This window comes from Platichthys flesus, chromosome 11 (assembly GCF_949316205.1).
Source record: "Platichthys flesus chromosome 11, fPlaFle2.1, whole genome shotgun sequence".
Taxonomy (NCBI): Eukaryota; Metazoa; Chordata; class Actinopteri; order Pleuronectiformes; family Pleuronectidae; genus Platichthys; species Platichthys flesus.
The window spans coordinates 10640099-10662697 of NC_084955.1; the positions used below are offsets into that span (position 1 = coordinate 10640099).

The 22599-nt window shown below is 43.3% G+C and overlaps 1 protein-coding gene across 1 annotated transcript; it reads right to left on the reverse strand.

Moving 5' to 3' along the window:
- Positions 1-14933: 14933 nt before the first annotated feature.
- Positions 14934-20020, reverse strand: irx1a (iroquois homeobox 1a). The gene is made up of 4 exons (XM_062398378.1): positions 19489-20020; positions 16897-17989; positions 16498-16573; positions 14934-15497 (listed from the first exon to the last, which is right to left on the reverse strand). The coding sequence occupies exons 1-4, from the start codon at positions 19729-19731 to the stop codon at positions 15422-15424; spliced, it is 1488 nt and encodes a 495-aa protein (XP_062254362.1). The 5' UTR covers positions 19732-20020; the 3' UTR covers positions 14934-15421.
- Between the last annotated feature and the right edge of the window lie 2579 nt (positions 20021-22599).

The following is a 22599-nucleotide window of genomic DNA, read 5'->3' on the forward strand; positions in this document are numbered from 1 at the left end:
TCTACCGAGCAGCAGCTGTGGTCATTCTGCCACTTCACCAATTATTACTTAAAGGCCAAATGTTGCCGAGCCCAGGGGACTCAAATCCAAACAAACTCCAGGTTTCCATTTTCAAGCAGCCTCAGTGAAGAGGATGGGAAAGTCTGAATTAAATATCTCCTTTCAGATGTCTGGTTTGTTTACATTTTGTTTCCCCGTGTATTCCTCTGGGGACGCTTGGAAATGGTAATAATGTCAAGAAGTGCTATGTCTTTAATGACTCAGGCGAGGAGGAGCTTGCCTCCAAAATGTCCATGTAAAACCAGCGCTGTGCCTGCAGGTCTGTGTGTGTGTGTGTGTGTGTGTGTGTGTGTGTATGAAAAGCCTAATCAGTTCTGAAGCTGATACGTAGGTAAAATAAATGAGACTTCAAACAAAGTAAAGTAGTCCTCGAGGGATGAGAACGAGGCACAAAGGGAGACGCACTCTGTGTGACATACGCAATGTTTCATCTGTGAGGAACACCAGAGAGCCGCGGCCTGTTTAACATAAACTCAGAGAGGTCGGATTTGTTTGGTGTCAAATCCAGTAAATAATTAGCTGATTCGGAGCAGTGTGGGGTCCTTCACAGAGCTCACCTCAAGGCCACAATAACATAACAGATGTAAACACCTATGGCACTGGATGGGAGTCAAGAATGGGTGGGCGAAAATCGAAAATGTGGACTGGTTTCTTTATCTTTTTCTTTTCTTTTCAAGTATTTGTAGTTTATTTCTCTTAATTTTATGAGGGAAAACTGTTGTTTGCAAGAGGCTCCTGTTTGACTGTCTGATTCAAGGTTATATCCCTTCAAGTCCACACTTTGGAAAGTTCTTGTTTGACACCTCTTCAGTTATTTTCATGAATGATCTACAAACTGGTTAGTGAAGCATGAACAAATTAAGAAACCAATTGCCTTGAAAAGGTTGAGCAAATATAACTATTAGTGTATTAAGTTGACGTTGAAGTTTATGTTCAAGTTTTTCCAACTTAAAAATGTGAAATTAAATGAACTATGGATTTGAATTGAAGTCAAATAGGTAACTGTGGTTTAGTTGGTTAGTTGTGTTTTCTCAGTCTATTAAATCAGGAAATATTAAATCTAGTCAAGTAGTTAGTAGAACTTTGTTTTAATTGTTATCCACGATGACATTAACTTCCAGTATAATTTGTTTGGATTCGGATTTAGCAAAGTGAAGAGCTCAAGCAGAGAGGGTGGATTACTTTATTTAAATGGTTTTCCACAAACACATTCTGGGTGCTAGTAACGCTGGAATCATTGCATTGCATCGCTTAACGTTAGCTGTGTGTGTCCCATGTGGTGTTGTCGTTATGACAATCACGTCTGCAGTGATAACGTAACACAGACGTGGGAGTCCAGCGTAAATGTGCACAAAACAACAGCCACAATGAAAAGAAAGGAATTAATACCGGCACATGCCAAGTAACATCTAGCCATAATGTCTCAGAACATAACTTAACTTCCGTGTATAACATTGACTCCGAACATGCTACATCTATACCATTGCTTTTTCCTTTGGGAGGCTCCACTCATCCACCCCCAACATACAACAATACCAATGTTGAATGTTCCTTTACTCTTCCACAGCACATGTGCACCACTGAGCTCTTACTCGCTTCAGCAGCAGTGGTGGAGGGGGGGAGAGCGTGGCCTAGGGGATAGAGCGGGTGTTCTGCAACAAGAGGGTTGTTGGTTCGAATCCTACTCTTTCCCATCTGCATGCCTAAGTAACTTTGGCAAAGATACTGAACCCCTAAAATGGCCCCTCAGAAATGTTGAGTGTACTAAAAATGTAAGTCGCTTTGGACAAAAGCGTCAGTTAAATGACATGTAATGTAAAGTCCAGTTTACCTAAGTGAATTTAGTTTCATTCCTGCTTTAGGCAAAACAAGTACATTACAGACATTACATGAGTTGAATAAACTGAAAAATAGGTAAAGAACAGTATTGAAACCTAAGAAAACTGTATTGCCTTTTTCAGAGGTAGTCTATATCAACTGTTTTCTTCTAAATATAACCTTGTGGGCGCTTTTCAAGCTGTAATTGTTTATCCCTGTCATTTTTATTCTTGTCTTCCATGATAACTGCAGAATGACTGGACCCAATTGTAGTGAAGCCACAAGCACAGAAAACCGAAAATGGCACAAGTTCCGTGCAAATTCGTAGCCGTTTGCCAAAGCTGGTGGAGTCACCGCCTGCTCGCTCAGCAGTGAAATCGGTCCCTCAGAAATGTCTCTGCTAACCAAACATTATCTGTTGGTGATTATCTAGCGCCACTGCTGAGTTAGTTTGATCCAGTGCACAGAAGTGGCCCCGGGGAGCCCTCCCTCCTTCAAGAACTAATGTTTACAATCATTTAGGGGCGTCCGCGGAAAGCATACAGGAGACACTGGCGTATGTTTGTCTCCGTTCTGAGGATTGTGGTTAAGCTGAAGCTCATCTGGCAGCCTTATGGGCTGCTCATCCTCACTGAAGCTCCCGTTGTTCCTTCCCCTCCTGTCCTCTCCCACTATCACACTTCTTCTTTCTCCCCCCTTTCTTTATCCTCCCCTGATTATTTAATCACTTTCTTTCTCTCGTACACATAACGCCGCTTTTGTTGCTTTGTCCAACTTTGTCCTCCTCATTCCACGCTCTCAACACGTCCTCGCCGCTTTCGTGCAGCCACTCATCGAATCGGTTGTCTCTGGTCCGTACATGTCATCCGCTGGTATGTGCTGATGGCTGGGTTTTCACGGGGCTTTCATGTGTGCATCATGTGTAGCAATGGCTGGAATAGGATGTAGGCTGGAGTAAATCAATTTGTCATATGAGTCAAATCTGCTGAGTGCATAGGTTCATGAGCAGGTTTTGTGGCTCCTCTTCGGTCTTCTCTCACATCACGATTTCAACATGTTCCAAATGGCCCCAGTGATCCACTGCTGTGTTCTATTTAGAGAGAGGAGGAACATGAACATCGCCAATGTCTTTCTTTTTTGAGCTGTTCCTCTTCTGCTTTTATTCAAGGCCAAGTCATTACCTGAGCTTCTTATCTTATTGCCCGAAAGACATAATGGTCCAACTCGGCACTGATGTCACTTCCAGGAAAAAATACACGAGTCGAACGATATTAAGTCCTTCATTCTAAATTGATGTGTTTCCCATTTGGAAAAACAAGATGTGACACCAACTCATGTAGAAACCATGCTGCAATCAATGCAATGTACGCAATAAGAAGAGAGAGAGGACTGTAAACATTGTAATCTGAAAGTTTTGTTGCAGAGGGCCGGGCTTTTTCCAAATATGTCAAATGAATGCTGCCCAATCCTTAGAAATTGGAGAGATCTATGGGACTTTACACATGTGAATGCTCGGAAAAAGCACAAGCAGGGAAATGAGATGAAGGACACAGAGGTTGAATCACTATGACAATGAAAGAATGCATTGGAAAGTGAGGGTGCTGTGGTTTGGGTAATGGGGCGGCATCTACATCTGTTTCCAACTTCACAGAACTGGGATTTCGTCTCAGCTCAGGCAAAGATGTTTTTTTGCCAAACTCTTTTTATTCGACCATAGCAAAAACTTTGGGTAAGAGTAAACCAAAATTATTTCCGCTTAAATGTTACCCTCAACTTAACTCTACCTAAACTTTGGTTTTAACTGCTTCTGTCACAAAGAGGTGAACTGTCCCTGATTATCTCCATCGAGGAAGCATCAACAGTGTTTGTTTGTTTTGTTATATTCAAGCAAAAACTACTGGACTGATTATCACACAAGAGATTGTTTTGATTTCTCAGGGAATAATCCATGGATCTTGATGGAAAAGCCTTGTTTAAGGAACTGATATCTATTGAAGTGTAACTTGATGTGGATCCAAATGAAAATCCAGATCTAGTGAATTTAGATCTGGTTTCTTAGGGGGACTGTTGGGTCTTGGTATGCGAGGTATGCTCTCTATAGTTACCTTCTAGGTTTCATTCATGATTCAAAGTTGCTGCAAAACATACAATTGATGATTGACACAAGTTCTTGCATATCTTTACTGTTAAATCCAGACCTAATCGTCTCTGGAATTTATTTATTTAATGTGGCAACAAAGAAGCATTGATCAAATTTGGCTCCTGATCATCAAACACAGTGTTAGTGTGGGCGGTTTGAAAATCTGTTTGCTTCTCTTGTGTTCAGGTGCTTGTTAACAGGTTCGAAACATGCTACAACAAGTGATTTAGATTTAGCTTTCAAGGTAAACTGACAGTCTGAATGTGGTTACGTCCCAAAGTCTCTAATTCATTACAGCCACTTGTTCCTAAGTCTCTCCCCACATTAAGCTTTCATAGAGGAAGTTAAGTGCCTTTGATAAAGTTCAGCAAATTATTGTGACAGAAGCTCTGTTTGATCTCACTGCAGGACTCAGTAAACACAGCTAATGCCAGCACCAGGTAAGACCCCAACACTAAGTGACTAGCACACAAAGACACATGTGCATAAGAAAACACAGCTGAGGAGGAAATGGCCTCCTGGGGTTTTCAGCTGGACCAAGTGTGTTTATTTTCCTCCCATGGTGCACCAGGGCAAAGTTGCTTAACAGAAGGCCGGGGTTCCTGCGGGGCTCTGTATAATGTACTGGATTTGTGTGTGTGTGTGTGTGGCTGTTTGCAACCATGTGTGTGCATATGTGGTTGGTGGCATTATCATTACTGTAATGCATGGGCAAAATGTGAGTCCGTGTTTAGAGTCAGTGAAAGGTTTTTGCGGGGGAGGTGTGTCATATTCTTTTTTTTCCTCTGTTTATTGTAAAAGGTTACATTCAGTCAAGCCTATCGTATGTGGCTATAGACAAATAACTGGGGAGGGCGAGAGAGCCGAGGCTGAACTTGGGGCCTGAGTGTTGGATAAACGTTAGGTTTCCCCCGCTGCCTGTGTCTGGATTATGAAGGGCAGATATACGGCTCTTCAGAGTGGGCCAATTAACAGCCACAGCAGCGGCCGCCACACAGGAGGGCCCCTCATAAAGACTCACCCTATGGTGTAAGCCCCGCCACTTCCAAGTGCTTTATCCGGGGCCGAGCCCATACACACAGCTGTTAAACTGGCAGGTTTTTAAGCAGCCCCAGCATCGCCGAAAGGGCCCAGGAGTTCATAAAGATTTTCTCAGCAAGTGCTTTTCCCAAGGAAAGAGAGAGGGAGAGAGATGAGAGGAGGTAGACTGACAGAGAGAGGGAGGGAGGGAGGGAGGGAGGGAAGGAGGGTTGAGCAAGGAGACCGGGGCAATCAAGGGGCAGACCTTGCTCAGAGACAAGATCGAGCTACCACGCTTCCTGCCTTCATCCCTCTCTCTGTCCCTCTATCTTTCCATCTCTCCTTCCGTTCTTGAATGCCCTCTTTCCTCATGCTCTCTCTTTTTCTTCATGTGAAGTAACCAGTGATTGCGATGGCGAGCAAGCCAACGACAGGCAGGGGGTCGCCTGCTGAGGACTTGGAAGGTGGGATAAGTCCAATCGTCCAAGCCACTGACACTCCAGCCCGCCACATACCAACTGCTGGCATTTGAACAGCTTTGATACATATTTTAAAGGCTGCAGTGCATCAGAACTGGACTAATCTTAGTTAAAAGGCGAAGCACCATGTACCGTTTTTTTTCTCCTCCTGCACAGAGGCCCAGCGGCTCATGCTGCAAAGTGCTGGGATGGAAGGACACACAAGCTGTGCATGAATCGACAGGGTTATGACATTTTGAGATGAAGAAATATGTAGTCATTGGCCAATGTATACAGATGAAAGCAACATGGATGTCCTACCTTTCCAGAGTTAAGATGTTTGACAAACATATTTTATTGCATAACTGTTGCTCAAGACAATAATATATACTGTTTATCTACCTTCTTATTCATCAAACATCTTTCTCTCTGTCTCTCTGTCAGTATGTGGAACACATATCTCGCAAACCATTTATAACATCGATTTCACATTTGGCATGTGTATTAAAAATTTACAAAAAGTTGTTGTCATGTTTTGTATGATTTTAGACATGTGATCGATTCAGCAATAATAAAACAGGCGTCAGTGGTTGACTGGGCAATGTGCCTTTATTCTGTGGACTGAGTTGAACACAGGGTTCGACAACTGGGTCACACCCTGGGTCAAAATCGCCACCAGATCATTTGGATGATTTGATTAGTCTTCTTCAAAGTAAAAGCACAACAATCTTCTTGTTGCTGTATTCTTCACACCAAGCAGCGTTATAGAGCTTTTATGTTAAAAACTTGTTTACTTCGGTTAAGTAAATCGTTCAAACATACATATAAACCACACATGTAAACAATAATAAAACAAATTATTTTTCATTTATTTAAACACATTGGCTGTGAAATCTTCACTGCAGATAAACAGGTAGGACAAACACAACGTTGTCTAACTTCACTCTGCACCATAGACTGTTTATAAAGAACTCTGCACACAAACATTACAAAGTGACAGTATATTGTAGAACCGTTTGAGGAGGACCCCCCAATGACAAGGAATGATTCTGAATTAGCCCCGGAGCATTAACACAGTCCAAGAGGACAGAAGACTGGTGTTTTAAAATGTTCCAAAAAGATGCAAGCAATCAAGTTAAAGGCAAGTTGTCCATTAACTTTTATTTAACCATACTTTATCAGGATTTAGTTGTGTTATTGCCATGTACCTAAAGCCTTTATTTCATGATGCATGAAGGAGCCCAGTGTTCAGGGCTGCTGTGACAGTGGAGGGTTGTGGACTGAACTGTTTAGCATGCTAGAATTTGTTTGACCAAGCTGTGCGAGTGTGTGTGCATGACGGCACATGCACCCATGTGTGGATGTCCGTACATGTCCATAACATGCGTGTTTGTGAGCACAAACAGCGTGTGTGTGTGTGTGTGTGTGTGTGTGTGTGTGTGTGTATACACCAAAATGACCCCAATGCATTTGTGCGCATGCGCTGGTGCCCTGGCAGCCCTGGGTCCACTTGCCATTGTTCCTGCTGACTGGAGCCCAGATAAAGCAGTGGAAGCCGAGCTGACCACATGCTCGACAGTATTGGCCACAGATGTGCCCACACAGATCACAGGGAAAACGTGATGGCATTTCCTCAAGATGTGGATGTGTATTTTTAAACTTTGATGTGAACATGATTTGCCATGAAAAAATGCTTTGTTCGTATGATTCACATGGTCTCAATAACGCAGCTCATACATATTGTATGCCTCTCCAGAACTTTTTTATTCCTCTCCGCCATAGTGTATGTTTATCTCAGGACGGTAAGTCGGCAGAATGAGTTCTCTTTTCTGGTAAAGAAAAACGTTGGTTATTATCGACCATAACTTTGACGTGAGGCTAACGTGTGTGAAACTTCAGCTGCTGAGACTGTTGGTATCACGGTGGTATCAACACAATAAGATACTCTGTGCTTAGGGTCAGGTCCTCAACACAGGCTCCCTATTTGAATACATTAGCCAAGCAGTTAAAAGACATTATGTGATTTAATAAACAAAATCAAACAAACGCTAACATCTAAAGTCTGTGGAACACATGTAACATCTAAAGACTGTGTAGATGGATATTTTTGTTGGCAGCCAACCAACGTTTTCTGTTCTATCTTCAGTCGTGTAATAGTTTTCTTCTGCATCAAAGCCCATTTTCTTATCCACGCTACCTTATCTGAACTATCGCTCCCTCTCTTGTGGCCATGTAGACATTAGCTTCTTCTGAAAGTTGCCTTTACAGATGAATCTATTACCAAAGCTTAAATAACCCAACAAAAATCCTATGACTTTGTATAAAAAAATACACAACTTTTATCTTCATATTTTACATTTATAAAGCAGCCTAATAGTGTAGATAGTATTTATATTTCTATCTTGTTTATTCTTGTTTCTATTCTTGTATTTCTTACAAAAAAATGTCCCCATGTGCTGCTTCTTCCATGTGCTGCTGTGTCAGTGTTTAATTTCCTCCACAGAAGATCAGTAAAGGGAAATAGTTTTTTTTATTTATCTCATATCATATAAATCTGTTTGGAACATGAGTTGAATTGTTTCATTAGTAATTTCACATTTTTAAATAAACCTTGTCTCTGCTGAATGGCATTATTTATATATTATTGTGTATGTTTGATCCATGGCTTTGTGCTTATAACATTCAGGAATCTATGCAGAAAAAACGACTTCCTGAAAGAACCCACCGTGGTAAAAACTTCTCCTTTCCCACATCGTTTTGCATGACATGCATTAACAGCAGCGGCTGTTATGGTAGATAGCTCTGCAGTTAATATTTGACATATCTAGCTTCTGTTGAAACTCCCAACATTCTGTGCCCGTCCCTGGCTAACGTTACACGGGCTAGTGTAGCAGGGAATGGCAGGTGTGAAGAGAGACCCTCCGGTTCAGGCAGAGGGGAAAGGTATCACTGCTGGATACTCAGGCTGTTGACTGGCCTGTCCCGCTGAGTTCAGGTCTGCGTGAAGTGATAGTTCCAACACATTGTGTTCTTGTTCTGCTCTTCTTCTGTTTCAGCCCTGGCAGGTGACCCAGCATTGGGTGTACTGGCTGCTGTACTCTGGGTGACAGCTTTTGACATTGTAATTGTCTGCTTTGGGCAAAGGGGGGGGTGGAGGGTGTCATACGTCTTACGTTTCCTTTCAGTAGAAATTATTGATAACTGGCTGTGAGAGGTGGTGTTGGTGTCACTAACCTGGTTTGAGCAGGTCTTGATTGATGATGGTAATTTGGGTTTACATGAAATTCAGGAACTACAGTGAAAATGATCAGGAATTGAACAATTATCAAACATCTGCTGTAAATATTGAGCGTGTGGCTTTTCATTAGGAGCCTTCAGAGTTAAAATATGTGGTTGATAATCCAAATGTACTCGCATGTTTTGTTTCAGTAACTATTTCATCATGCTACAGCGAAACCAAACTAAAAATATAGCACATGGAAGAAATAACTAGAAATAGTGAGTTCATATTAAACTGAGTTTAATGCAACAGTTTTACAGATGTCACTATTTTTATCTAAAAATATATATATTGTTATTATTATTTGTATTATTATTATTATTCGTATTAGAATCTCATGTTTCAGTAGTATTCATAATTATAATAAATAAATAATAATAAACAAAGTTTTTACAATATAATAATTGTTGTTTAATATTTTAAATATTATAGTTTTATATCCGTTTAAAAGTACTATTATTGTTATTGTTGTTCTTGTTAATTGTATTTTTTACTCTCCATGCACACAATTTATTATGAGATATGTATATTAGTATACCTGTATATGTTGACATACATTGTGAGTGTGTAGAACAGGTCTCTGTATACACTCTTCAATTGCACAGCTGCAGCAAATACTCATGCACAGTCAGTGAGCAGACAGCTTCTGCCACAGTGCAAAGAGGGAAAGGAAGGGAGAGCGGGGCAGAGAGAGAGAGAGAGAGAGAGAGAGAGTTGGACAGAGAGGGAAGAAGAGATTTCACATTCGCAGGGACGAGGATGGTGAGTTGCATTTGATATCACCTTCTGCGCTGCACATGTGCTGCGGGAGTTCAGAGGGAGCGAGCGAGGGAGAGCGACGGGGAGAAGCATCCTCTGCTAAATGGAAATTCCTGTGCTTCAGCCACAGCTGCAGTGTGACACTTCAGATGGCCGCGCTTCCCTTTGTACAGCCCCCTGGAATTAGCCCAAACCACAATGGCATCACATCAGAAAAGCTGACAGGAAAATCTGACTTTATTATCTATCGCTGTGGAAATATTTGTGCAGGGAGGAAAAGGGGGCACGAGGCCCTTGGCTTCTCTACTATGTCAACCTGCATTTTATTACTGAAAACACACACACACACACACACACAACTGTCTTTAAATAAGTGTCGGCGAACCCACTGCTACGATACCTGTGCTTCGGGATGGCTTGGCACAGCACTGAAATGTAAACACAGGTACACTTATCATTTTCCTTTCCTCTCCTTTCAGTCAGTTAGGCATGACATGTTACAATTGTTCGATTTTTTTTTCAACTCGGTGCAGAGAAATGAGTGCAGCACTGTAATGTCGAGCTGAACCCGCACACTGAGGGAACATTGTTCAACTAGCGCTGGGAAACCAACTCGGTGCTAACGAAGAGAAGTACAATCGCTGTGAATAAAACTTTCCATCAAATTGTGTTCGGGGAGGGGGATCCACTTCAAAGAGATCCCAGCACCGGCGCTGTCTGTCTGATTTACGTTTTCAAGTACATGCCAAATGTAAAAACCCCAATTTTGAGGAGTGTATAATTACAGGGAGAGAGAATGAGCGACTATAAATACCCCCATCATTACTAGTTCCTCCTGAAGAACATGATCCATATACTGACGGATAATTAAGGCAAAAATATTTCTGATCCTCCAGCAGCCTGTACCAGGAATGAGCGCACAAGTATAGTAGTGCTTGTGTGTGTGTGTGAGAGAGAGAGAGAGGGAGAGAGAGAGAGGGGAGGGGAGGGGGTCACAAGGCGTTCTCCCCTAAATATAGTTGTGTTCTGGTAGAGCTGCTATGTGCGGATACTTCAGGAAAACTCAAGACAGACAAGCTTTAATTGGTTTGTGAACTCATTAATGGAGCAGAAGCATAACTCGAGAACAATTGTGTGAATTGTGTGTGTGTGTTTGTGTGCCTGTGTGTGTGATGGACCCTGTCATTGCCCTTTAAACAACAACAGACACATGGAAATAACTTTGATCAACAAACATGTAGCAAACAAGAAGATAATAATGAACCTACATGTTCAGCTGAGGTCTCTGAAAATAGAACATTTCAACTAGGATACATCAGATTTGAGGATACTATCTCGACATTAGGCCAGCTAATTAGTGCCCCAATATCTGGCACCGCGCTTCCAGTTCCGATCCAAATAAGCATATTGTCCTCGTAGCAGTGAAAGAGCCGATCTGTGTGTTCCTCACTCAGAGTCGGAAAGAATGTTCGACTGAGACAGAGACAAACTTTACTCTCCTCCTCTCCCTGCCTGGCTTTGTTATCCCCTTCCCTCTCTTTCTTGGCCGATCAAAACGCAAGAATGTCCCTTTGAATGGGCGAATGAAAGAAAACCAGGCAAACAAGAGCGAGCGGCCGTGTTTATTTCTAGTGTTATCCGTGAACCGGGCCAGGGTTTGTGTGTCGGCGGGGGTCTTGCACGGGTTGTCGAGAGTTGTTGCTGAACCGGCAGCGAGTCAGTCAGCCAGCCAGTTGTCAAGCAAGTGCCGGCTCCTTGTTGCTATTTGTGTTCCAGTGTAGGCCCTGCCGAGAGCCACTCTCCGTGCGTTTTCCCCCCCGTTTCCAACCAAACCCTGCAACCCCTTCCTGCGGCAAGAACCATGTCTCACAGCAGCCTCTCGCTGCTGGGATGAAAAGTCTGCAACCGAGGCTCTCGTCCCACCTTCCCCTGCGATTGTGTTGCCGAAACAAGGGAGCAAAGTAGTCCGCTAAACAAAGTGCAGCGGGGTCTGATGGTGGCCCTGCTGCGGCCGATGCTGCTGGGCTCCAGTGACTTGTTTTCTGCTTGTTGTTGTGCGTTTTCCCCCCTCGGCTGTGGGCCGGGGTCGGGGCCCGGGATGGCTTTTGTGTCACCGCTCGGCCAGTGCTGCTCTCGCGAAACTAGATAAATGGATTAGAGGGGGGGGCATACATGGGTGGGCATCTTCCGAGAAAAGACAACAGAGGGGTTGAAGGGGAAGCAGGGGTTGGAGGAAGAGGAGGGTGAGGGGAGAGGAAGAGGCAAAGACATTTGTGTTGGTGGACTACAAGGGGTCGGGCCCGTTGTAAGAATAGCCTGCTTCTGCCAAAAAAGACAAGACAGTGATAAACTTTCCTCCACATGCAGTCACCTCGCTCCCCCCCTCACACCATCCCTTTCACAAACACACACACACACACACTGCACAAACTGTCACCACGCACAATTCACCATTAAAATGAATGGATTGCCACAGTGTGATACGTCTCAGTTGCATGGGGGAGATGGTACTTGCTCGCCAACAAAAGGCCGTGGTGTTATGGAGGGGGGCCGCAGCCTGTGACAGAATGCTAAATTGTTTTAGGGTCAACAACTTATTGTCTTTGCATGAGCTAGATTTACATATCTCCCAAGTGGGACTCGGCACTCGGATCTCTTGAAGCCTCTCTGGGAGTTGCAGCCTCTTGAAAGGTGGCTTTAAAAAGTTTGTTTAATTTGTTTATGTTTTACTTTAAAACAGCTAAATTAACCAAATTTTATTCCATCATTGAGTCAAATTATTTATTATTTAATGCACGGTTATTTAAAAACTGTAATGATCTTATCACTATAACCATTAAGGGGCAATTACCATGCTACAAGCATTGTTTACTCTGTCTAACAGTGGCTGTGGTGTTTTGAAAATCTGATAATATCATGTATTTACCTCTCTAATCCCAAGGAGCATTATTATTTAGCTCTATATTTACATTTAATTCATTTATCTGCTGTTCTTCCCTTTCTTTTCTTTTCTGTCCTTTAATTTCATGGTCTTTATTTGCTCTCCCTCCCCATCGTGGCCCAGGGGCGTGCAGAGGGGGAGAGGAGAAAATGGCTGGAAGTGACAGGCCTAATTATCAGCTCCAACTCCCGCTCATTACCCATTAGACAATCCCACTGTACATCCACTTACTAAATGAATAATTTTGTATATATTACGGGAACACAATATTATGGCCCGCAGCTAACGCCTCAGTGCTGCAACCCCACGCTGTTCCAGTACAAAAGGAATAAATGGGACACCGAGAGGTTATTTAATTTTAGCCCCCAAAAGCCAGCTCATGAGAGGATGTCATGTGCAAATGGGGCAGGGAGGGAGGGAAGGAAGGAGGGAAGGGAATATAAATTTTACACACCTGCCTCGTTTTTTTCCTCCTCCACAGCAATATTAAAATCATTATTGCCAATGCACGCGTTGTAGCATTAAGTGAAATTCACAAAAGTCCGATATGAAATTCCAATTTTGCGATGACAGGGGGTGGAACTCGTTTTCCCAACATGCACTGCAAAATGCTGCAGCACAGAGAAAAGAAAAGAAACCAAGATGCCTGTTAAAGTTAATATTGGCACATTCATATTAAATATCCGCAGCTACCCTGCAATCAATCACTGGTTTTCTTTGCTCTCAGTTTGAACTGTAGCGGAAGCTTCTTGTTTTTTGTTTTTTTTTTATTTCGCACATAATGACGCACAGTTTATGTTGTTGGTCCAACAGTGTTAATGTAAGTGTGTAAAAGCGCAATGACCCCGCTGCGGTCAACAAAACCTTCAGTGACCTTTGAGTTAATTTTTCAACACGCTCCTCACTGTTTAGCGAAGTGACACAGATTTATGCGCCCCCTGTGCTACACACACACACACACACACACACACACACACACACACACACACACACACACACACACACACACACACACACGCACACGCACAGACACACACGATCTAGTCAACGTTTACCAAGCATTAAAAAAGGAGCGGAGAAAATAAATCACCTTTGTCCCCTTTGCACGTTGCTGTGACGTTTAAATCCCGTGCAATAATTTGTAATGACTTTCTTTTGGAAGTTAAGCAGTTAAATTATTTATTGCAGAGCTGAAAACGAAAGATAATTTTGGCATTTAACGAAAAATATTCATTTTTGTTTTATAATATTTAATCTGAGATGAGTGTAATCATATTCTCATATATAAAGGTATTTCTATTTAAATTTCGTTTAAAACCTGCAATGTCACAATTCAGTTAAGTGCCACGTGTTTAAATCAAACTCTAAAACACACACTTCATTGTGTGTGATGATACAGTTTAAGCACATTGATTTATAACTGCTGGGAAGGTGAGAGCCGATTCAAGTGGAGGCGAGCTATATTCCTCGCCTATAGAGGTCGCTGTGATATTGCAAAACAGACGTGAACGAGTCACTCCACAGGTTTAGGCCACTCACAGCATTCACGCTCTGGAACAGCTCACTTCGCAGCTCAGTGGGATTCACAAAGGTGCACTAACTGAGGGGGGATATTTTCTCAGGTTATACTAAAGTCATTTTTTATAAAGAACGTAGTGAGTAATTGATTTTAACCAGAAATCACCATGAGGAAAGGCCTTGGCTCTCGGTAAAATAAAGATAATTTTAATTTTACAGGAAATTGTGAAAATGCTATCATTATTTTTTTTTATTTTCCTGTAATTTGCATTCTACAGTAAATTTCAATAGAAAGAGATAATAAAAACACAAAGGCCGCATCATTTCCCACCGCAGCTAATCATTGCACTTTCCTTTATTTAAACCCCATTAGGCCGTCGCGATAAATCAATATTTGGTTTTGGTCACCGATTGAGGAGCAGAGAAGCAGCTTTTGCAGGCTAATGATCACTATCAGCCTTGGAGCAGACAGGACCCCCCCCCCCCCCCCCCCCTTAAAAAATAAAAAAAAACTCACTGACCCACCAGCTCTACAATGCCAGCCTCCCCCTCCTCATCCAAAATAGAGAGAGAGAGGGGGAAAAAAATATTAATAATTTATCTTCGAATCGACTTCTCTCCCTGACAGATTAGATTTTAACCATTTGATTTTGTTTGGACTGGGCGTTCCCATATTATTACTTAATGACCTTCCCAGCTGCTCCTGTCCATTTTCTGTCACCAGCAACCATCTGGACACTTATTAGCACCTCAATGCATCCACGCCGCTTTCCCCCCAAACTTGAATAAAATTAAGCCTGGCTGCAGACTGCCAATACATGTAGTTGGTTTTCTGTCCCTTTCCCACTACCCCTGGAAGAAGGAAATACAACAAAATAGAAAATAAGCATCTACTAATAATAATAAAAATAATGCACACTCTGATGCATTCTCTATAATTTCATTTAGTTTATTAGGCAAAATATACGATCTGGACAAATTCCTTCAACGCTTCCTATTTACAAATTTAAATCACTTGGTATTTACATTAAAGGAAGGACACCAAAAAACACAAGATAGAGACAAAAAAAAAATAATTATAATAATTATAATTATAATAATAATAAAGTAAAAAGCCTACCAAAAAAAAATATCCCAGCCTGCCTGGGTCAAAGTGGAGAGAGAAAGAGAGAGAGTAACATTATAGGCGCGATTATAGGCTACACAACAATAGAGGAAGTAATCCATCCATCCACAGGATATTACCAAATTACGCCATTTGTTCTGTACCGACTGGATGCTACGCTGCATTATTATTTCTCATTGTCCTCTTTTTTTCTCAGGGAGTGTAAAGTCTCTTTTTTTCTGTCTCTGTTTTTTCTTGTCTTGTGTGTTGTTGTTGTTTTTTTTCAATCTCGGGGAAAAAAAGAAAAGAGAAAATGTCTTGATCAAGCCGAGGAGAGAGCAGTGAGGACGCGTTGCGTGGCGTCCGGTGGACTCCTGGCGCTGGAAGGCAGAGAGGATCTGCGTGGGGAAGAGAAAGAGAGGAGGTGGGTGAATGGAGATCCTCCGTGTTTGGACAGCGGGCTTCAATATGCAGCTCAAGTGGGCGGATGAATGGCTGAGCAGTTTGGATTTGAAACACACTGCAGCAGCTCCCCCCCCCCCCCCCTCCAATTTCCAATATAATAATAACAATAATGATAATTAAGTAATAATAAACACAGTAACGATAATAATAATCACATAATTATCCTCATCATAAATAATAAATAATTTCGAGTGTGTGAAGCCAGGAAATAAAAAAAATTATTGCACGATCATTTTCAATAATTCTAATAAATTAAATAGATTTTTTTTTTTTTAAATAAGACTGTTGCATTATTAGAGGGAGTATTTTGTAGGACTTGAAACTGAGGTAAAGGGTTTTTTTTCTACCCGCTTCCTTTTTCTGTGAGAGCGCTCCCCTGGGCTCCGGCTCTCCCATGGGTCTTTAGGGAAAGCACACAGCCCAGACAGAGCCCGTTTTACTCGGTGACTTGATAAGTAGCCACACTCTCCCCAGAGGGGAGGAATTAAAGGGGGGTGTGGGATGGGAGTCAAGACCCCTGTCACCCGCAAAGCAAACTGTGCTTTATTTGTCTTTGTTTATTTTTATTTCTTTACGTGTCATTCCAATTATCAAAGCTGTTGCATGCAGGGGGAAAAAATATCTAAATTTCCTATAAATTCGGCAGTGAGCTTGGTTTGCATCCCCTAAAATGGTATTATTTATTTTCGTATATTAACTGAGGTTATAATTTAATTCAAACGCAGGTCCTTTCCTTCTGTCCATAATCGTGCTTCATTTTAATAATTTTAATCCCTCACATTATGCATATTACAGGAGAAAGGTGCATTGTCTGAATCCGTATAAATGTCTAATAATGCAGGTTTGATTTAATCATTTGATTTAAATCTGGTAAAAAAAAATTATTCCAACAATCAACAAGAGCAAACAAGGCTTGAATGAACGTTGTCTCACCTGTCATGGATGGGTCGAAAGGAAGACTTCAGGATCTGCGTTGGAGGTGAAACAGACCTTACACCGTTTTCATGTTCTAGAAAAGGAAATGAGCAAAAAACACTTGTCAGTACTGGAGCTCTGGATTAAATCTAAAGGCTGTTATTTTCAGAATTGTTTTTTCTCACACATGATCATGTTTAAGCAAAACTGAACCCTGTGTTGATTTGTACGCACGAACTGATTTTAGTGCCCATGCGCTTTTACGCACGTCTGTGCAATACTTAATAATAGAGGCCACATAAATGAGAAACAGGTAGGACCAGGAAAAATAATACACACATATTTCACATTCTAAAAACCGCGGGGATTTTTATGGAGTGTGATAGTTGTGTGCTTGTGTATAGACTGTGCTCCTACCTATGTGTTTGGGACTGTGGGTCTCTGCTGGGGCCTTGCTGTCATTGCTGAGCGCTGCTGCAGCTGCTACCGGGGACACCACCACCGACGTCGGCTGCTGCTGCTGCTGCTGGGTCGGCAAGTGGTGGTTGTGGTGGTGGTGATGGTGCTGGTTTACTCCCAGAAACGACCGCACGTTGAGCAGGGAGTTCTGGCCCAGGAAAGCCCCGTTCGTCCAGTTGTGGAACTTTCCAATCTGGCAAGTGTACAGTCCGTGGCTTGGGAGGAAGGCCGGGTGGGTCTGGATCTGGTGGTGGGGGGCTGACGGGTGAGTGGTGGCCGCGGGGCCGCAGGGGGACGAGGGTTTCTGGGATGAAGTGTCGGGGCTAGTGGCGGTCTCTGCTAGAGACCAGATCTTAGGCTTGTTGTTGGACGGGAGAGGAAAGCTCCCGGATCTGTCCGGAGACAAAACTCTAGTCGTGTTGTTGTTGTTGCCGTCCGAGCTCTCCTTACTCCCTGCGTGAACTGAAATTGTGCTCTTCGATTTTTCAAAGGCCTCGTGGGCCTGCAGGGCGAAGGCCCGTCTTTTCTCCAAGCTGTCCAACTCCACCCCCGCACCCACACCGCCCCTATGCTCCCTGCTGCCCTCCGTCGATTTATCGTCATCGTCCTCGTTGCTCTGATCCCCGTCGTTGTCGTCGATCTTGTCGATGTCAATGCTCTCCAAATCGATCTCCTCCTCGTCTTCGTTCTTCTCCGCCTCGTCCCCGCTGCCGAACAAGTTCTCCTCCCCGTCCTCTTTGCTCCTGCCCCAGGTCACCTTGTTCTCCTTCTTGAGCCTCCTCCTGGCGTTGGCGAACCAGGTGGAGACCTGCGTCAGCGTCATCTTGGTGATGATGGCCAGCATGATCTTCTCGCCCTTGGTCGGGTACGGGTTTTTCCTGTGCTCGTTGAGCCAGGCCTTCAGGGTGCTGGTGCTCTCCCGGGTGGCGTTCTTGGGCCTGGCCGGGTCCCCGTACTGGAACTGACCGTATGGGTAGAAGGCAGGTGAGGTGTGGGCTGCAAAGCTGCCAGGGTGCACGCCAGGACTGTCCTTCAGCTCATACTGGGACCCCTTGAAAAATGCAAGATGATGTGTTATTACAATTTGGCAATTAATCATTTTTTCCCCCCACAGAATGAAAAAGCACGTGGTTTGATCACAACCCCCCCCCCCCCCCACGCCACACACACACACACACACACACACACACACTCATGCATTCTGGACATTATCTGCAGTCCACCCGAGTGACATGGCTGCTATTAAAAAAATCCTAGAGTACAGTTGCACCTGACTCTGGGCTTTCCACAAATAAGCTTCTCAACTTGCACAGCGGCGCACGAGGCCTGCGACACCTGCGCCTGGCACAGCCACTCACCGAGAGCCGCGGACCTTTTATTAGCAGACATTTTTCACACATGTCAGTCTAATAAGGGAACAAACAGCGAACAGGACAAGAGAAGGCCCGTCTCGTTCTTGGGTGAACGCGCACCTCGCATGCAAATTGCCAGCTTTCGTGCGTACCTGCCAAAAGTCCCCCCCCCCATATCCCCCCTTTCTCCCCTCTCCACTCTCCTCAAGTTATATGTCAGAGCAAGTTTGAAGGCCTAAGTTAAGTTTGCCCCAGCACGCATCATTTATTAATCCTCCCTGTCGTCGTTTCCACTTGATTCTGACACCGCAGCACACACACACACACACACACACACACACACACACACACACACACACAAACGCATATATCACATATCGACCAGTTCCAGGAACATCCACACATGCTTGGGTTTATTTATTTCTTTTGGATAATGGCCTTTGCTGTTGTGTTGAAGCTTTAGCGCAGTAGTTAGTGTCTGTGGTGGCCCGGTGCTCGCATTAGCCAACACATTAACACACTGTAAGTTAATCATTATCACCAGGGGGATGTTTTTAGGTCAGAGAAAGTCGGACCATTCTTCATTCGGCACAGACGCAAACCCTCCACGTGTAATTTAGTGAGATACTATTATAGCTCGGCTGTACTGCAGCACAGACTAAACAAATATTAAACTTACCAGCACATTTACAGCATGATATATTTAAATTTAAATAGAGAATATAACGATCTCATAAAAAAAAACTTAGCTGTAATACAAGACTGAGCAGAAACTTTATTTTTTTTAATGGTGCGTAAACACGCAGATGCACGTCTTCTTCGTCAGTAAAATGTATTTAAACTTTCTAATCAATCATTCTAACACTATAATAATTATTATTTGCCTGCTGTGTATTACATTCATGCTCTTCTTTATTTCTGGCCTTATTCTTCCTTCTGATTTTCTTTGTTGTCTGGGGCCAAACTTTTCCCAAGTTAACTAAACCAAACGAGACACTGATCTGCCCCAAACCAAGCGTACATATAAACTGAAATTTAATTAAACACATAAAAATGAAGTCAGTTTAAATTGTTTATATATTTCGTTTGGTTGGATAGCTCAAAGTGTAGTCTGTGGTTATTGTTTTTCTTTGTATGGGAAAGTCAAGCGAGCGAGTCCTCAAACACGGAACAGAAAAAAACAGAAATATGTCCTTACCATTTGCGAGAAGAGAGCCAGGTCCGCGCTGGTGTAAGGTAAGAAAGCGCTGTAGTTGTGCGCGTACGGGTTGGCGTACATGCCCAACACCGAACTGACCGCCGCCGCGGTGGCGGAAGGACTACCCCCGATTTCGGCGCTCCCTCCTCGGGACGAAGACGTAAGCACTCCCGGTCTCTCGCCTCCGTACACCGCCTGGGAGGCACTTAAGTACTGCGGGTAGCCGAGCTGGGGGAAAGACATCTCCTCCGCCGAAACTGTGGCACAGCCTGTATCGTCCGACAAACTGTGCGTAAAACGACCAAAAACAAGTGTGTGTGTGGTGGAAGAAAAAAAAGAGAAAGAAAAAAGGGAACCCAGAGGAGTCGAGGGGAAAATGTTCAAGCCAAAGTCACAGCTACTGGAGACGTAGAGCGGTATGTGCCGTCAAAACAAGCCCGCTCTTAAATCTCGGCTTCCTCTCTCTTTTTCTCGCGCAAAGTCCGCTGGATGTGATCTGATCAACAATTGCGCTCCGACTGACGCGCCTGGCCCTGAGGTCTCCGGGCTGATCTCTCAGATACAATTTGAAGTTGATGCTTTGATTGGCATCCCCTACTTGAGCCGGCAAGCTCCTCCTCGTTTGGAGCAATGTGGATAATGTGAATATGGAGTGAAGCACATTGGCTGGGGCCTCTCTCTCTCTCTCTCTCTCTCTCTCCCTCTCTCTCTCTCCCTCGCTCTCTCCCCCTCTCACTCTCTCACTCCCTCTCCCTCTCTCCTCTGTCTCCCTCTCTCCGTGTTTGGACTTATTGTATGTTAAATGTTCAAGCATTAGAGTCCATTCAACGAAGGCTTTGATTGTTGTATGACAACCTGTCTACAAGATTTTACAGCTGTCCGACACAGGAGGAAGTAAACCCGTCAGAAGAACCAACTAACTTTGAATAGATTTAAATTGCGTGCTAATTAAAAAACGGAAGAGCTGGTCCTGCTTGGAGGATTTAATATTTGGTACCAAAGACTTATGGTGCGTTTATTTAATAGCGACTAATTTACTCCAAAAAGTGTCTTTGTTCAAGTTGAGCTTATTCTTTGTAAAGTCATTGTCTTCATTTAATACCAAAACTGGTGTCCTACTTTTTATTGCAACATTATATTTATGTGGACGATATATTAATTAAAATAAACGTTTTTAATAAAATTACCTAATCTAATTAAGCTTCATATTTCAGCCATGAAACGCGCCCTAATTTTAATGACGCACGTTTTTCCCAAGAACTACACAGATCTTTCCACATCATTTATTGATTTAGTAGCTTTTATTGACTTCTGTTTTGCTTCCCTTTGATTTCTCCAGAAAGGTTTTTATCAGCCAACTTCTCCCTCCTTCTCTTTTCCTCACCCTCTTTCCCCCATCTGCACGCGCGGTCCGTATATGTGTGTGTGTGTGTGTGTGTGTGTTTGAGAGAGAGAGAGTGTGTGTGTGGATTTAAACCAGATTGTTGTTGTCTCTTATTGCAACAGCACAGCCACTTCCCGTCTCCTTGTTTGGAGAGAATAGGGATGAGGAAAACTCCAACATGGATCAGGTCCCTGTGCAGGGGACAAGCTGTTATCCATGTACATTTCGACCGAGCTAATTTTAAAGCAAGTGACGTGGCAGCACTTTCAGCAGTTGTGCTCAAAAAGTAAAATGAGGCTGAAGAATAATTTAGGCTTCATCGTGAAATAAACCTGTTCATAAAGTGATCGTAAAAGACACTTTTTATTTATTAATTTTTCTTATAAATTAGACTCAAGGAAATAATAATAATTCCACAAGAGTTAAATTTGAAAATAATAAATAAATCTGTTGCTGTAGCTTCTGGTCGCCTCTTCCTAAACACATTTCCAGCTCGGAGGAGGAAAATAGTCCGTTTTTCTGTCAACTCCTGACCTGCAGCCGCGTGGCTCAAAGAAGGAGGAGGGTTGTTGTCCGTGTTTTAACATTTCTATTTTTATTTGAATAGATTCTTACATCAACCAAGCACCTCAGCGTGCAGGGCTAGGGGTGGAGTGGAGTGGGGTGGTGGGGGGGTTATTCTGTAGATCTAGATTTAATGCCTTAACGACTGGGAGCCCAAGAAGTCAGTATAGATTCTGATCTGCACCAGATGGCTCCGAGTGGATATTGCCCGAGCTGAAGCGCCGAGGATCTGTTAGAAAGAAAAAAAATATATATCTGAGGGGCACTGATGGTAATCTGGGTAACACATCAGAAAGGAGGGGAGGAATGGCAATTGTGATAACCCGGTGGAAATGTGCGCATGTGAGGGGGGGAGGGAGGGAGGGGCGACTAGATGTGATGGTCGTGGTGTTGGAGAGGGGGGCAGCGAGGACACTGGAAATATCTCTCAATAGAAATGAAAGAAGTATAAACAAATTCTATGACCAGAAGTAAAGTAAAGGAGTGTGACAATGTATTAGTATTATTAGTATTATTAGTATTATTATTTATAATAATAATCATTTTCCTAATATAGTTATTTATTGTTTCTTTTTCTCAGAATGGAACCTTTTCCCCTTATTTTTGAAGAGCAAGTTGACTCCTGGTAAACAGTGACAAGTGTTGAGGGCAATAAACCATTACCGTTAACTGATTTATTGGGTCTTGTTAAACTCTCATTACCAACACAAGCTCCTCAGCTTCCACCCGGAGAGAGACAGAGAGAGTGGGTGGGTGAGTGTGTGTGCGAGTCTCTCTCTCTCTCTCTCTCTCTCTCTCTCTCTCTCTCTCTCTCTCTCTCTCTCTCTCTCTCTCTCTGTGTGTGTGTGTGTGCGAGTCTCTCTCTCTCTCTCTCTCTCTCTCTCTCTCTCTCTCTCTCTCTCTCTCTCTCTCTCTCTCTCTCTCTCTCTCTCTCTCTCTCTCTCTCTCTGTGTGTCTGTGTGTCTCTGTGTGTGTGTGTGTGTGGGATAGAGAGAGCATGTAAAACTTTGTTCCGGTTCCTCTCACCGCGTCCATGCAGCCACCCCCCCCCACCCCCCCTTCAACACGTTGATTTCTAATGCACTGCCTGGAAACAGATGTGCATTCAACATCTGCATCTGTCCATGACGCGCGTTTACGCACACGCGTCTGCACGCACAAGC

What these genes read in the sequence shown, in the direction of transcription:
- irx1a (XM_062398378.1), bottom strand. Translation starts at nt 19,731, where the DNA reads ATGTCTTTCCCCCAGCTCGGCTACCCGCAGTACTTAAGTGCCTCCCAG. An exon ending in CCACAGTCCCAAACACATAG is followed by an intron (nt 16,574 to 16,896) that starts GTAGGAGCACAG and finishes TTCCTTTTCTAG; the next exon opens with AACATGAAAACGGTGTAAGG. An exon ending in TTTCGACCCATCCATGACAG is followed by an intron (nt 15,498 to 16,497) that starts GTGAGACAACGT and finishes TTCCCCACGCAG; the next exon opens with ATCCTCTCTGCCTTCCAGCG.